The 15,422-nt window shown below is 42.8% G+C and overlaps 1 protein-coding gene across 1 annotated transcript; it reads right to left on the minus strand.

Moving 5' to 3' along the window:
• Positions 1 to 358: 358 nt before the first annotated feature.
• Positions 359 to 15,202, minus strand: LOC144263782 (alcohol dehydrogenase 1-like). The gene is given in 9 exon segments (XM_077814760.1): positions 359 to 389; positions 896 to 1,034; positions 1,512 to 1,647; positions 1,993 to 2,256; positions 3,062 to 3,281; positions 3,873 to 3,960; positions 12,756 to 12,894; positions 13,422 to 13,613; positions 15,068 to 15,202. Coding segments are annotated over 9 exon segments (1,344 nt in total).
• Positions 15,203 to 15,422: the final 220 nt, after the last annotated feature.

Raw genomic sequence — 15,422 nt, forward strand, 5'->3', positions numbered from 1 at the left:
TGGAAATGTGGTAAGTGGTTGAGCCTATTAGAAAGTAAAAGTCACAATCTCTAGTGTGTTGTTTTTTGTTGTTTTTTTTTTAAATTTTGAATGCTCAGTTAGGAAAAGTTATGTTTTTAACTCTGTTTAGCTAGATTTATGTAATTCTAGAGCATTAAAACCTCACAGTTGCTTTCTGCCAATCCCATTTGTAGGTGATACAGATCAAGGACTTCATCAGTTAAGGCTTGTAATAATGCTAAAAGATGAGATGCAAATTTTAGTTTAACTGCTTTAATTAATTTCCAAAGCTCTGGGCTCATGTGGTTGTTGGCATTCATATTTGAATAAACTTGGAAAGATTGTAGGACTCCGTCTATTACTCAGCTATTAGTAGGACGGTGCGGATACTGAAATAGAAAAAGTCAGGTTAATGACTGATGTTTGGAACCTTATTCTGAATATGTTGCTTCCTTTAAGGGGAACTGTTCTGTCATTATTGTAGACCTCCCTAATGGAATCCTGAGATGCAGTCCTCTTGCTTTCGTGTCCGGAATGTATATTATCCTACCATGTAAACATTCAGCTAGACTACTGAAATCCAGTTTCCGCTAGTTCTACACTACATGCTCTCCCAAACTGTGGGGCACATCCCCCTGGGACAGACCTCTCAATTGTTCTTCAGTCTCTAGCTGTTTCACTGCTCACCAATTAAGATATGTCAGCATTTAACAACAACAGGGTTGTCCTATAAAAAACAATTTAATAACTGCTCAGCTGAACCTTACCTCTTTCTGAAAATGCCTGTCAAAATTCACACTTTGCCTAACTTTGTCTTGTCTTTTGACTTTACAGTTCAGTGCTGCTACCTTTCATGGAAATGGTGTTTACAAGATGAATAAAATAAATAAGTCACCTCTTCCCTGCCCGCAGTAGTTCAAATCCTTCATTGATTTTATCGAAAGGCAAAGTGTGGGTTATTAAGGCATCCAGGTTGAATTTTTTCCCCATATAGTCTGCAACTAGTTTAGGGACAGAATCTTTGCTCTTCCAGCCTGAAAGACAGAAGATTGTACATTATCTATCAACGTACTGCCACTGAAATAATGAGAGCAGTGCATTAATTGAGACTTTGTTGGGACTTGTCAATGTACATTTACTCATGGAATGCCATGTGCAAACAAAAAGTTAATATTTTAAAATGGAAGTGATTCCTTACAGAGCAGGTTGCCAAAGAGCTATAGTAATACATCAGCAGCCCCACATTCTCACATATTCATTTTAACCTGGGTCACTCCAAATAGGTTCTTGGGGGGGGCTAAATTAGGCTGGATGAAGCAAGCTTTACCATGACAGTAACTGGTACCCCCATCATCTCCTGGGGCTCTGGGATCCTTCATATTTTTCATCCTGTGACCATTACATAACTGCTTAGTGTTGTAACAATGTCCCTGATCAGCAGAACAGTGCTCAGAATCTGTGAATTTCACAAGCACACAAAAGAGTTTAGCCAGTTGTTCTCATGTCAATACCTCCAAAAACAGACCCCTTCCAGGTGCGGCCAGTGAAGAGCAGCATAGGATTGTAGGAGATCTGTGATGCTGTCGGAGGCACTCCTACAATCACACTCATTCCGTAGTTCTGGTGGCAGGATGCCAGGGCAGCTGTCTGATTTAAGACAATGAAATCATCTTAAGTGGACATTCCCAATGAGAAGTAAAATAAATATTGTGGCCCGTATCCGTCCATCTGCCATCTTGAGTTGAGGAGGGACAAAAGTTGCTGGATTGGGGGTGAACCCCAATGCTGCTGCCTTGGGAAAGAATGCAATCCTCCACTCAGTTATACCAGTTTTATATTAGTGTAACTCAATTAATTTCAGTAGAGATCAATGGAGTTACATGCCATAAACTGCCTCCTAGCTGAATATGGCCAGCATAGGACACTAGATAAACCACTCGAAGCTGCTTAATTTTGCACTACATCATCATCGTACATCTTTTGGTCACATACCATGGTATCAGTGCGTCCAATGACTTCAAAGGAATAGTCCACACCATTACCACCAGTCAGCTCCATCAGCACATCTTCAATGGGCTTTGTGAAGTCCTGAGGGTTGATGCATTCGGTGGCTCCTAACTCTTTAGCCTTGGCAAATTTGCCCTTGTTGATGTCAACCCCAATGATCCGGGAAGCACCAGCGGCTTTACAGCCCATGACAACGGAGAGGCCAACTCCTCCCAGACCAAAGATGGCACAGGTAGAACCACGTTCCACCTGCATAATCATAAAAACATCAGAGTCTCTTAGAATCCAAGTGATATATAGTGATTCCACTGCATGAGTTATCTTGTAAATCTTTTCATTTTAGGCTCTGCTTGTATTGGATACAACACTTGAGAATTAGATGAAAGCATTTTTGCTATTCAAAGTAAAGGTTCCCATTACTGGATTACAACTGGATAAAACCTACCAAAGTATATGTTGGAGAATAGGTTTCTTTGGGCTCAGCCTATTCTAGAGATGAGGCCAGCTGTAAAATCAGATACTCATGTGGATTTGGATTCGTAACCCTCCATGTAAACTTTAGAGCTCTTCACATCCATGGCTTTGGTTGGAGCCTCTCTCTAGTTTTCATTAAATATAGCCAAAAAAGAAACCTGAACTGGGCCAATTTGGCAGCATGAAAGCTGTTGCCACAGAAAACTGTCAAGCCCCGAAGAACTCCGTGTTTACAGGGAAGCAATGATTTCATAGAAGGCCTTTATTTATTTAATATAAATTAAAGGAAACCTTTTTGTAATTCAGAAAATGCAAGATTATTTACTCCTAAAAATGAGCCATAAGATAGATAAATAAATAAAAACTAACAAACTAACAGAGAAAACCCTACATGTGATAATAATACTTGGCTTTTGTATATAGCTTTTCCTCTGTAGAACTCAAAGTGCTAAACAGCATGTCAGCCGCAAAGCCAGTTCTCCTGACTCTCAGGCTGATGCCCTCTTTACTGGACTACACAAATAATCAGCACTATCCCAACAACAGAGTTTGTCCTTTAAACGCACATGCTAATCCTCACCTTGGCACTATTGAGGGCAGCCCCATAACCAGTGGAAAATCCACAGCCGATCAGACACACTTTTTCTGGAGGAGCAACTGCATCAATTTTGGCAACTGATGTCTCGTGCACCACTGTATATTCAGTGAAGGTGCTTGTACTAGCAAATTGATGAATCTGTTTTCCTTTGCAGGTAAACCTAGTGGTGCCATCGTTCATTAATCCACAAGCTGCACCAAGGCTATTCAAAAGACAACCAAAAATAAAGATAAATTTGATATTTTAAACATGGGCCAGTTTTACATGCATGATATCAAATTACTTAGGATAATAATTAAGGCTGCAAATCTTTCATGGAAGCATGGAGCAGCTGGGCACCGGCCGCTGCTCGGGTGGCCCCAGGCAGCTGGTCCCAGGCTGCCCTGGAGCTGCGGTCCAGGAGCAGCAGTGGCGTGCCAGGCCACCGCCCCCCAACAGTGTTGGTGGGGCCCCAGGCCACCCCCCCGCCTGGAGCAGCAGCGGCAGTGGGGCCCCAGGCCGCTCCTTACCCCCAACAGCAGCAGCATGGTCCCGGAGCTTCCCCCCCATCTCCTACCCCCCAGCAGCAGCAGAGTCCCAAAGCACCTCCCCCCCACCCCTGCCCCAGGAGCAGCAACACCTGCGGGAGTGCCCCAGCCAGCACCTAAGATTTAGTCACGGGTATTTTTAGTACAAGTCACGGACAGGTCGGGGCGTGACTTTTTGTTTATTGCCCGTGACCTATCCATGACTTGTACTAAAAAATACCCGTGACTAAATCATAGCCTTAATAATAATAATCAATGAAACTCACTCATTTTTAGTGCACAGATTGCCCTTGGAGCTTACGCAAGAGCTACACTCTCCACACTGTGGAACAAAGAGCGGGATGACTTTGTCTCCTAGAAATAGAGCAGAGCAGTTATGAAAATTTCAGTCAAGCAGATAGAGAACACCGAACAGCACAGAAGTAAAAGATTGTAGCGGGTACAGTTATTACACAAATACATGTGCAGGAAGAGTACAGTGCAGACTTGAGTTCTCACCACAACCATTTCAAACAAACGGAGTAGCTAGTAAGTACCTAAATGTTTTTGCTCTCCAAGACTCAAAATTCACTGCAAAATATATTAGTACCAAGTTCTGACTGGGAATTTCAACACAAAAAACATTAGGCAATTCAAACAGATGGTATCTATCAGCTGCTGTGGATGTGCTGGATACATGGTATGTGACAAAGCTTTGTTGCCTGTTCATAATCTACCACATTTCCCCTTTCTCACGGGGCGGAGGGAGGGGGAAAATGAAGTACTGTTAGCGTGGAGCGTGAATTTAATTTACCAATAGATAGTAGGGGGATCATGAAACTTTTTTTCGAAAACCTTTTTATTAAGGCAAAGTTACAATAGAACATTAACATACATCACACATTGAATATTGATGCTAAACAAGTAAAGAATCCGGCTAAAGATTCTGGCTGGCGAGCCCTCCTCCTCTGAGTACACTAGGAAGGGTGACCACATTTCTAAATATCTATCCTCTTTGTGTCTCTTCTCTTGTGGACATACATGGTGTGAAAGCTTTTCCATTACAAAGACAATCCATATTTTACTATACCAAAATTCCAGAGGAGGAGTCACATATCCAATAATGGGCAATATAAAGTCTAGCTGCTAACAATAAAAAAAATTAATTTGTTGTTTTGTTAAAAATGAAAACTCTTTACTGGACCTCTAAATACACATGTTAAGGGATATCCAGGAAGCCGCATTTTGTCATCAGATGAATCTCGTTATTAATTCCCTCCCAAAACTGTTTAACTCCAAAACGCAACCACTACATTCTGTTGTAACATGAGTCATGGTATGGAAAAGGTTGAGAACTACTGGTATGGGGGCTTAGAGGTGCTAAATTAAATAGGCCTTATAGGTTCTTTTTTAACTCCATACAAAAGACCTGAATTAACAGGAAATGAAGAATTCATTGACTGTTACCCTTGTGTCTTGAGTCTCTGTCCAATATCTAGTCCTGCTGCTGCAACATGGGGATGCAGACAGCTAAACAACTCCCCAGAAGAGCACAGGAGGAGAATTTGCACGTGAGTGAGTTTACCAGCTCTTTGATTCTCCCTGCCTTCTCCCATGCAGTCCACTACATTTGAAACCCATTCTCCCTAACCCAAAATGATTTCTTCCCTCCAGTCCCTGCTTCAAGCACTTCCTACATAAGCTTCTAGTCTCTCCTCATTAAGGAGTTAGCAAGCCAGATGTTGTAAACTCTTCTTTTTAAAAAACAGTAAGGCTCACAAGATGTGCAGAAGTTCAGTGCTCAAAAGACATTGATTTCTGTCCCATCCTCATCTCCTTCTTGCATTATTTCTTTGTGTATAATCTGTAAATTCTTTGTGGCAGGAACCTGGTCTTCATACCTATAGAATGTACAGAACCTAGTACGACGTTGGTATTTTATAAATATTATAATAATATCAACTGTACCACCATTTTTGCAGCCCAAGAATAGATGGGGGCAACAGGCCTTTTGGACATTCTCTGAAGCTCTGGGACAGATGGTAATCAGAGTTGGATAATATACCATGCATACATACAGGGCCATCCCTGGCGGGGGTGCGGGGCCTGGGACATAGGCACTGAGTTTCTAATCTGCCAGGTTTCAGAGTAGCAGCCGTGTTAGTGTGTATTCGCAAAAAGAAAAGGAGTACTTGTGGCACCTTAGAGACTAACAAATTTATTTGAGCGTAAGCTTTCGTGAGCTACAGCTCACTTCATTGGATGCTCCCAGGGGTGCTCCCCCCAGCGCCGCACAGGCCCTGCCCCCACTCCACCCCTTCCCCCAAGGCCCCACCCCACCCTGCTTCTTCCCCCCCATTTCATCCCAGCCCCACCTCTTCCCACCCTGCCTCTTTCCTGCCAAATTCCACCCCCACCCTCCCGAGTGTGCTGCACCCTCGCTTTTCTCCCTTCCCCGCCCCCATCGCCTCGTGACGCTGCGAAACATCTGATCCACGGCAAGCAGGAGGCGCTGAGAGGGAGCTGCTGGTAGGGGTCTGCCGGTGGCCGCCACTCGCCTCCTCACCGCTCTCCCACCTGCCTGCTGCTCGCCTTTTCCATAACCAGTGGAAAATCCACAGCCGATCAGACACACTTTTTCCGGAGGAGCAACTGCATCAATTTTGGCAACTGATGTCTCGTGCACCACTGTATATTCAGTGAAGGTGCTTGTACTAGCAAATTGATGAATCTGTTTTCCTTTGCAGGTAAACCTAGTGGTGCCATCGTTCATTAATCCACAAGCTGCACCAAGGCTTTTCAAAAGACAACCAAAAATAAAGGTAAATTCGATATTTTAAACATGGGCCAGTTTTACATGAATGATAACAAATTACTTAGGATAATAATTAAGGCTGCAAATCTTTCATGGAAGCACGGAGCAGCTGGGCACTGGCCGCTGCTCGGGCGGCCCTGGGGCCAGCCGCTGCTCGGGCAGTCCCAGGCAGTTGGTCCCAGGCTGCCCTGGAGCTGCGGTCCAGGAGTAGCAGTGGCGCGCCAGGCCGCCGCCCCCTCACCTCCCCATCCCCCTCATGTTTTTATCAAAGCGTGGGGCCCAGGGCGGTCGCCCCGATTCGCCATACCCAAAGGACGGCTCTGGATACATATAAACATACCAATTAGTTGCACACATACAAAACAGGAAATGACTGCCTAGGAAGGAGTACTGCAGAAAGGGATCTGGGGGTCATAGTGGCTCACAAGCTAAGTGAGAGTCAACAGTGTAACCCTGTTGCAAAAAAAGCAAACATCATTCTGGGATGTATTAGCAGGAGCGTTGTAAGCAAAAGGCGAGAAGTAATTCTTCCGCTCTACTCTGCGCTGATTAGGCCTCAACTGTGGAGTATTGTGTCCTGTTTTGGGTGCTACATTTTGGGAAAGATATGGACAAATTGGAAAAAGTCCAGTAAGAGAAACAAAAATGATGAAAGATTTAGAAAATAATGACCTATGAAGGAGGATTGAAAAAATTGGGTTTGTTTAGTCTGGAGAAGAGAAGACTGAGAGGGGACATGTTACCAGTTTCCAAGCACATAAAAGGTTGTTACAAGAAGGAGGAAGAAAAAAATGTTTTCATTAACCTCTGAGAATAGGACAAGAAGCAATGGGCTTAAATTGCATCAAGGGTGGTTTAGGTTGGACAATAGGAAAAACTTCCTGTCAGGATGGTTAAGCACTGGAATAAATTGCCTAGGGAGGTTGTGGAATCTCCATCATTGGAGATTTTAAAGAGCAGGTTGGACAAACACCTGTCAGGAATGGTCTAGATAATACTTTGTCCTGCCTTGAGTGCAGGGGACTGGACTACAAAACCTCATGAGGTCCCTTACAGTTCTATGATTCTATGAAATTCCAAATTTTGGAAGTACAGCTATTTCCCCTTTACTAGGCCCTCCACATCCAACTATTACACATATCAGATTAATGGACTATTTGCCCATCACTACCACCCAATGTCCAGGGAGTTGATGGAACCAAGATGAACATACGAACACAGATCGGTCCCTAGACTAATACTCCCTTTTGATAGCCTTTCTATAACATTCCCTACCCATTTACTGTTCCGTCTTTATTTTGTCTCATTATTTTGTCCAGACACATGGCAGTATACTCCAAAATTTCAAAAGGTAATCAACCTCTTCCTTTACCAAACTCTCTTAAGGCAAACTTCTTTAGATCATTTAATCACTCATCCTTTCTGTACCAGCTTTTGGGTATTTAAGCCAATTCATTTATTTACAGTTTATCTCCACTAAATATATATATTCACCAGACAATCTCAATTAGCAACCAAACAATTCACTCTCATATTTTGTTTAAGTCAAAAGTTCTTGGGCAAACATCAGCAAAGAATATCTTAAAGCTTACTGACAGGTTTCAGAGTAACAGCCGTGTTAGTCTGTGTTCGCAAAAAGAAAAGGAGTACTTGTAGCACCTTAGAGACTAACCAATTTATTGCAATGCCCCTCTGCCATGTACATTGGTCAAACTGGACAGTCTCTACGTAAAAGAATAAATGGACACAAATCAGATGTCAAGAATTATAACATTCATAAACCAGTCGGAGAACACTTCAATCTCTCTGGTCACGCAATCACAGACATGAAGGTCGCTATCTTAAAACAAAAAAACTTCAAATCCAGACTCCAGCGAGAAACTGCTGAATTGGAATTCATTTGCAAATTGGATACTATTAATTTAGGCTTAAATAGAGACTGGGAGTGGCTAAGTCATTATGCAAGGTAGCCTCTTTCCTCTTGTTTTTTCCTCCCCCCTCCTCCCCCAGATGTTCTGGTTTAACTTGGATTTAAACTTGGAGAGTGGTCAGTCTGGATGAGCTATTACCGGCAGGAGAGTGAGTTTGTGTGTGTATGGGGGTGGGTTTTTGGAGGGGGGTGAGGGAGTGAGAGAACCTGGATTTGTGCAGGAAATGGCCTAACTTGATTATCATGCACATTGTGTAAAGAGTTGTCACTTTGGATGGGCTATCACCAGCAGGAGAGTGAATTTGTGTGGGGGGGTGGAGGGTGAGAAAACCTGGATTTGTGCTGGAAATGGCCTAATCTGATGATCACTTTAGATAAGCTATTACCAGCAGGACAGTGGGGTGGGAGGAGGTATTGTTTCATATTCTCTGTGTATATATAAAGTCTGCTGCAGTTTCCACGGTATGCATCCGATGAAGTGAGCTGTAGCTCACGAAAGCTCATGCTCAAATAAATTGGTTAGTCTCTAAGGTGCCACAAGTACTCCTTTTCTTAAAGCTTACTGTGGCATTATTGAAGAAAAACCATTCTGGACACTATTGGCTGCCTTTCCAGTAAGTCAGGAGGAAAGGCACTATCTTTAGAGGAGCTAATTGATTAGCAGCTGCTAGAGACAGCAAATATTGCATCATCATGCCACTTTTGTCAGAAGGAAGCCTTTAAAATGCATCAGATATATATGGGTCCATATGAGACGTTAGCCTGCACAAGAACATGAAATGCACAGCGGATGTGTGGCAAGTTTTATTGCCATACTTCCTGATCTAATCATTAACATGAATTGTACTTTTACATCTTAAAATGTTCACTAATCTTTGTGAGCAGCTGTCATTCAATTGCCAAAGAAGAATTAATTTTTAGCACCTATGGAGGTATGAAATTCAAATATTTTTCATGTTTCTAGTCTATACCATGGAACCTGCTACAAGAGTTTAATTTGAAGATTCAAAACACAGGAGCATCTGCTATTTTGCGGAGATGTCTGCAGACCCGCTCTAGAGTACACGAACAGGGAAAAATCTACATGTGTGTCTCTGGAATTTTTAACATATAAAAACCTAATGCCTTAAAATTGTAGTGACGGGATTTTTAAATGGGCTACTTTTAATATAATCAAATGTTACCATCTTTTCCAGCAGCTCTGCTTTTGCCAACCTTAATTCTGATGTATTGTTGTTGAGCTATCTCTGTATAAAGATATTAATCATTTATAGTACCTTTGAGAATTGATGAGGGATATTTCTACAGTCCATTATGTACGCAGTTTTTAAATTCCACAGAAAGGAATCAGACTATTTGATTACAGTCTGATTTGACAAAACAAACTTTATAGGCCTGTTAAATTTTCTTGTAGTTATGTAATATGCTTACAAAGGAAAAAAACAAAAAACTTAACTGTCTGGTAGGTTAGGAGCTCATGGTCTTAGTCACCAATAAGGGTAGTTAATTACATGAGGATCTGAATTCTTGGTGTTCTCTTTCCCATCTCAGTAAACGTTCCCTTGAACAACAGAGATAGTTGATGAAAGGGTCTCTGTGTCATGTCATTACAATTCAACAGCTTCAAACTGGTGCACAAATTTGCCTTTAACAATGAAGAAAACCCTGTGCTATGAATTTACTTTAAAATGGTATTCTAGGAATCCTGGTTATGGAAGCAATGATATGGGCAAGTTTGGACCTTAGTTATAATCATACCTTCATACTAAAGAAATGTGAGACACTCTGCAGAATAAAACCTTAAATTCTTAATGCAATTGCAACTACCACAGTACTATAATCCTGGCAAAGTCAGGTCAGAACCTGTACCTGAATTGCTGACAAGGAGTGGCATGGTAATTCTTAAAAAATCTGCTAATTTTCTTTACTAAACTAACACAAATCTAGCTCATTGGTGGAGAAATACACAATAGAACTCTAGCAAATAACATTAGGATTAGGCACTATTTTACTGCAGCGTCTGACAAAAGAATAAAAACTTGCCCCCCCACAGAACGATGGATTTTGGAAGACCACGGCTACCTTTCCTAGCCCAGTCTCAATGGGCAAACGTCAAAAGATTTCAGAGGATCATTTGGCTAAACACATGCCGCATAATACCTAACTTTAAATGAGGATGTCAGGGCTTTCTAGTGCCAGATTACCTAGGGCAGGGGTTCTCAAGACAAATTTTTTGATGGCCTCAGAGTACGGCCACCAACTCTTGCTGGTGGCCGCTCTGACAACTTTTCCTAAAATACTTAATTAACTTGAAGAGAAACAAATAAATATGCACATCCAAATCTTTGCAATTTATTTATTGCTAGCTCCTAAGTCTGCTGCTGTGAAAAGTTATTTTTGTACGTTTGTTAATATCACGTTTCACAGCCTCCCAGCTAGCTAACAAGTCTTTCTGCTGTGAAAAGGGATATTAACACTTTTCACAGCAGACTTACTCAACCCCAGCAAGCCTGGTGACAAATTAAGCCCTGGATGGGGAGGTGGATGTATAGGCAGCAAGGGCCAGGTGCGATGAGGGGGGAGGCAGTGGGGAGCCAGAGCCTGAAGCCTGAGGGATGGGGCACCCAGGAAGGAGCCTGAAGCCCTGTGGCTGGAGTCTGCCACCCAATCATCCCAAGGCTGAAACCCGAGCCCCACAACCCCTGGGAAGGTGGGGAACTCGCAGCCTGCCTGCTCCTCCAGGGCTGTGCCCCAGGTGTCTCCAGAGGGGGGCAGGGGCCAACCCCTCCTGGCAGTCCCAGCAACCAACACGGGGGCAGCTGCTTTCCCCCGCAATCACTGCCCAGGAGGCTGTGGCCACAAGAAAAGCCCCCGGTGGCCACATTTGAGAAACGCTGATCTAGGGAAAGAAATCCTAGGGAATTAGAAGCTGGAGACTGCAGAAAGCAACCAGTTTTAGATAACTGTGACCTGGACTTAGTAATAAGACTGCTGAAAGAAACTGGCCAGTTTTTGTTGTTACAACCTGATGAAATAGGAGATCGATAGATCTCATTGCCAACTGCCCTCTGAACTTCAGTTAGCACAGACACTTTCCTTTCTTCCTTTGTCTCACAGTCTACCCCACAGGTCTGTGTGCCCAAAGCATCAACAGAATTCCAAAGTAAAAAGTTGTTCTGATGATTTGCCCAAAGGTACAGCCTAGGACTCCACTGAAATCACATGGTAGTTAGAATTCAAAGTATTATGTTTATATGAATTCTCTGGACCAAACGATTGTCACACACTCTGTGCCAAGCTCAAAAGAAAAGGAGAAAAGAAAACGTGTTTCTTTGCAGCCAAAACTTGTCCAACAGTTTGCATGCTTATCTGAAGCTTATCCAAAGCAATTTTGATCTGGAAATCTGATGGGAATAAGCTCTCTCAGAAGATTTCCTGTCCTTTCTAATTCCAATAAGAATAGAATAGATGCTTTTGCATTACTGAAGCACTTCCATTGCCAGGATAGCCAGGAGGTACAGAGACATGGGGGGGAGGGGAGTAAGTAAATATTTTAATCTTTAAAAAATGGTTTGGATTCAGTTCAAGATTCAGATACTGATCTGGTTCATTTAATATTTTATCTTAAACACTCCGCGCAGCCCTCCTCACAGTTCAGAGTCACTGGGAAAAAAGTACAAGCATTGGTGTCCCATCTTGCAGTGTGTAGAGGAAGATGAGAACCTCCTCCTGGGGTTTTATATTTCTATGGCACAGAGAATATGGTGAAAGAAATAATAAACAATGATACAGTGTTCTGTGAGAGAAGAGGCACAGGAACTAAATCTTTTGTCTGGAAGATGAATTAAGTACATGAATTAAGACACTTTCTGTGCTAGTGTCAATACTAAGTGTGAAATAAAGTGTAAATTTCAGTACCATCAAAGTCTGATGACCTGGGCCCTGATTGAGCAAGGTATTTGAGCACATGCCTAACAAAATAGTCACACTGAAGTAAATGGCATTATTTGTATGCACAAAGGTAGGCACATGTTAAAATTCCTTGCTGAACGGAAACCCTAATGAGGATCTGAACTCAAAATGGTAGCTCACATTTGGTTCCCTTTGAGTGAAATACAAATAAGCACCTCTTTTGAATGCTGGGGAATGGGGAGCACTTCACAGTCACATAAAACTAGACGTGAACAGGCAAACATTTTTGAAATAGGAAACGATCATTTGGAAGTATAGCAAGAAAGACTTAAACAACATATTTCTCCTCCAAAATATCCTTGACGAGGCCCTGTGAAAGTTGAATGTTGGACTACTTGTTTCCTCTGCAATAAAGGAGTTCATACATGTGAGTGTCTTTGATATTGGAGCAGGGCGTGTGAATGCTCAGTGAGAACTACTTATCATTGGTTAGTGCTTGATGCTTTCTTATACCTGGTTTCACATAAGTCACCCCTTCTCCAACGCTCTCTACAACACCAGCTGCTTCATGGCCAAGAATTATGGGAAAAGGCACAGCAAATGCACCACTCATAACATGGTCATCCGAGCGACAGATCCCTGTTGCCAAAATCTGCAGGGAAAGCAAAGAATATTTCAATATGTAAGGAACCAATTTTTCAGATTTTACCCGTGTGATATGATATAGAAGTGAAGATGTATTTTGTATTCAGAGAAGTGAGTATAACCATAATAAACCTAAGACATGATCCCTAAGACTGCTTATTTATCACAGCCATGACTCATGACAGAAATCATAACTTTTAGTGTTTTTGCACAGCAAGTTGTGGCCTTTGTCATCTGCCACACAAGACTCTTCCGTAAATGTTTACTCTTTTTCTGGTCCGTGTAGCTTGAAAGCTTGTCTCTTTCAGCAACAGAAGTTGGTCCAACAGAAGATATTACCTCACCCAGCTTGTCTCGCTAATATTTTGGAACCAACACAGCAGTTTTAAATAGCCTGTATAATTCAATATGAATTCATCCGAGTAGTAAGCACTCTGGTGGTAATATTTGTAAGATCGAGCCCTACAGTTCTTTAGCACGAACATAACCGGCACCGCTACAGTATGTAATTTACAAAGTTCATCTTTTTCCTACCTTAATGCGAACTTCTTGTGCCTTTGGCGGGGCAACTTCCACCTCCTCAATGGAAAATGGTTTCTTAGGCTCCCAGGCAACAGCTGCTTTGCATTTAATGACCTATGAAAACAGCAAGGAAAACAAAATGGCATTTGTGTATGTAGCATCTTCCCCAAGGTGTGGCTCAAGCCTCCTCCCTGGCACTTTGTACTTAGAGTGGCTTCTCCCCTCAACTCACTAGGGTTGGGTCTTGGGTTCTTTTTCTGACACCTGATGCCTCCACCCAAAGTGACTCTTCACCTTGTCCCTTGGGAAAATGAATAATGCTACCACTGCTGGTAAGCAGTATAAAACCTATGTAACCCCTTGGGGTTTAGAGAGTATGGCCACTTTAAAACCTTGTCCTGAGGCAGCGGAAGTGCTATTGTTCTGAGAAGAAGAAGTGCTGGTTGACCAAGGGGGAGAGGATTGAAAGAGAGGACAGGGACGTGTGGGTGTCTGTACAGCAAGCAGACCCTCATCTAGAGAAGCAGCTGAAAACCAGCCTGAAGCCTGTGAGAGACAAAGCAGCTGATTTGGGACATCCCAGGATGGAAGCCAGGAGGAGCACCGTGCCAGTAAGGAATCACCTCAGAAGGACAAAGCAGAGCTGCACCTAGTATCACTGTCACTCAGACAGACTGTATAGGGCCATAAGTACTGAGGCTTACGACTACACTGAGAATATGGAGAAAGGTTGTCGCCAGTTAAGTGGGAGGGTTGTCGCTCTGTGGAGACAGATAGAAGAGGGCACTGGAGGGGTTGTTGGGGAAAGTTTACTGGTGCTGAAGATGCCAGGAACACCCAAGATTCACTGATGGACTGGAACTCTGCCAAGTATTCCTGAACTCTGAGTCTGGACGCAGTGCTCAGCATCTGTCCTTTTACATTGTGATAACACTGGGCTCCTGGATCTTTGTATTGGATGTAATCGTTTTACTTCTCCCCCTATATTTTCCTCCATTCATCCTACTGTAAATAAATATTTCCCTTTCCTATATTCATTGTACTATTCCACTGTGTGCATCTGTGTGTGTTTAGTGTGCATGAGGGAAGGGGTTAGAACGAGTGCCTCTAGGGTGGAAGGGAGTTTCCCTGATGCATTCCTGAAGGCTCCTGTTCTTGGCCAGAGCCCGCCTCAGGAAGTCTTGGCCATGAGGGCACTACAGTTACACCCAGTACACAATACATTAATACAAACCCCAGCTAAGGAATGACACACCCAAAAATAACAATACAACAAAAGGGGACTTTATTTGGAGCTGGAAAATAGGATCTGGGGAAGAAAAAGGTTAGGGTTAACGAAGTCTTAAAACATGAGTAAATCAACCAATTATCCACCTCCCAACACTCAAATGTTCACAACCCCTAAATCCCTTCCTGGCACCTTCCCCAGCAGATGGTATGCTAGAGATGAATCTGGGGACATGTGCAGCAGCACTGTGAACATTGGCTGGCTTAAACAAAAAGTGTCCTCTTGTGCCTTCGCGCTGGGTGGGGCAGGCTCCTCTCCTGGCTTCCTGGTCAGAGTCCTACACTATCACACCGTCTTTTAAATTCAGTATAGTTACGTGTCTCTGAATCATACTGGTTTTCTAAATTATATGACCCAAAGGTGTAACTACTTGGTCATCTGTCTGTCCATTAGTTGCAATGAGTGGCTGTGGTTGGTTTGGAATTTTTGAGTCATCTTCTTCTGCATTCATCATCTGCAGAGTTTTCTCTGTTGTTGTTCTTTCTGAGGAAGAAACGGCAGACATTGAGGGGTTCTGCTGAACTCTCCGCTGTCAATCTCGAGCACGTATGACCTAGGTACTGAATTCCTTTTCTTTAGGACAGCTTCAGTTGTCCATCCTTTTTCTCCACCCAATTGGGTATAAACATAGTCACCGAGTTCTAGACCCAGCAATTTTCTAACTGAGTGACATCTGTTCTAAAAAAGTGTTCTTTTGGCCTTTTCATCCAATATGGCTACTCTCT

Source organism: Eretmochelys imbricata, chromosome 4 (assembly GCF_965152235.1).
Source record: "Eretmochelys imbricata isolate rEreImb1 chromosome 4, rEreImb1.hap1, whole genome shotgun sequence".
NCBI classification, from domain to species: domain Eukaryota; kingdom Metazoa; phylum Chordata; order Testudines; family Cheloniidae; genus Eretmochelys; species Eretmochelys imbricata.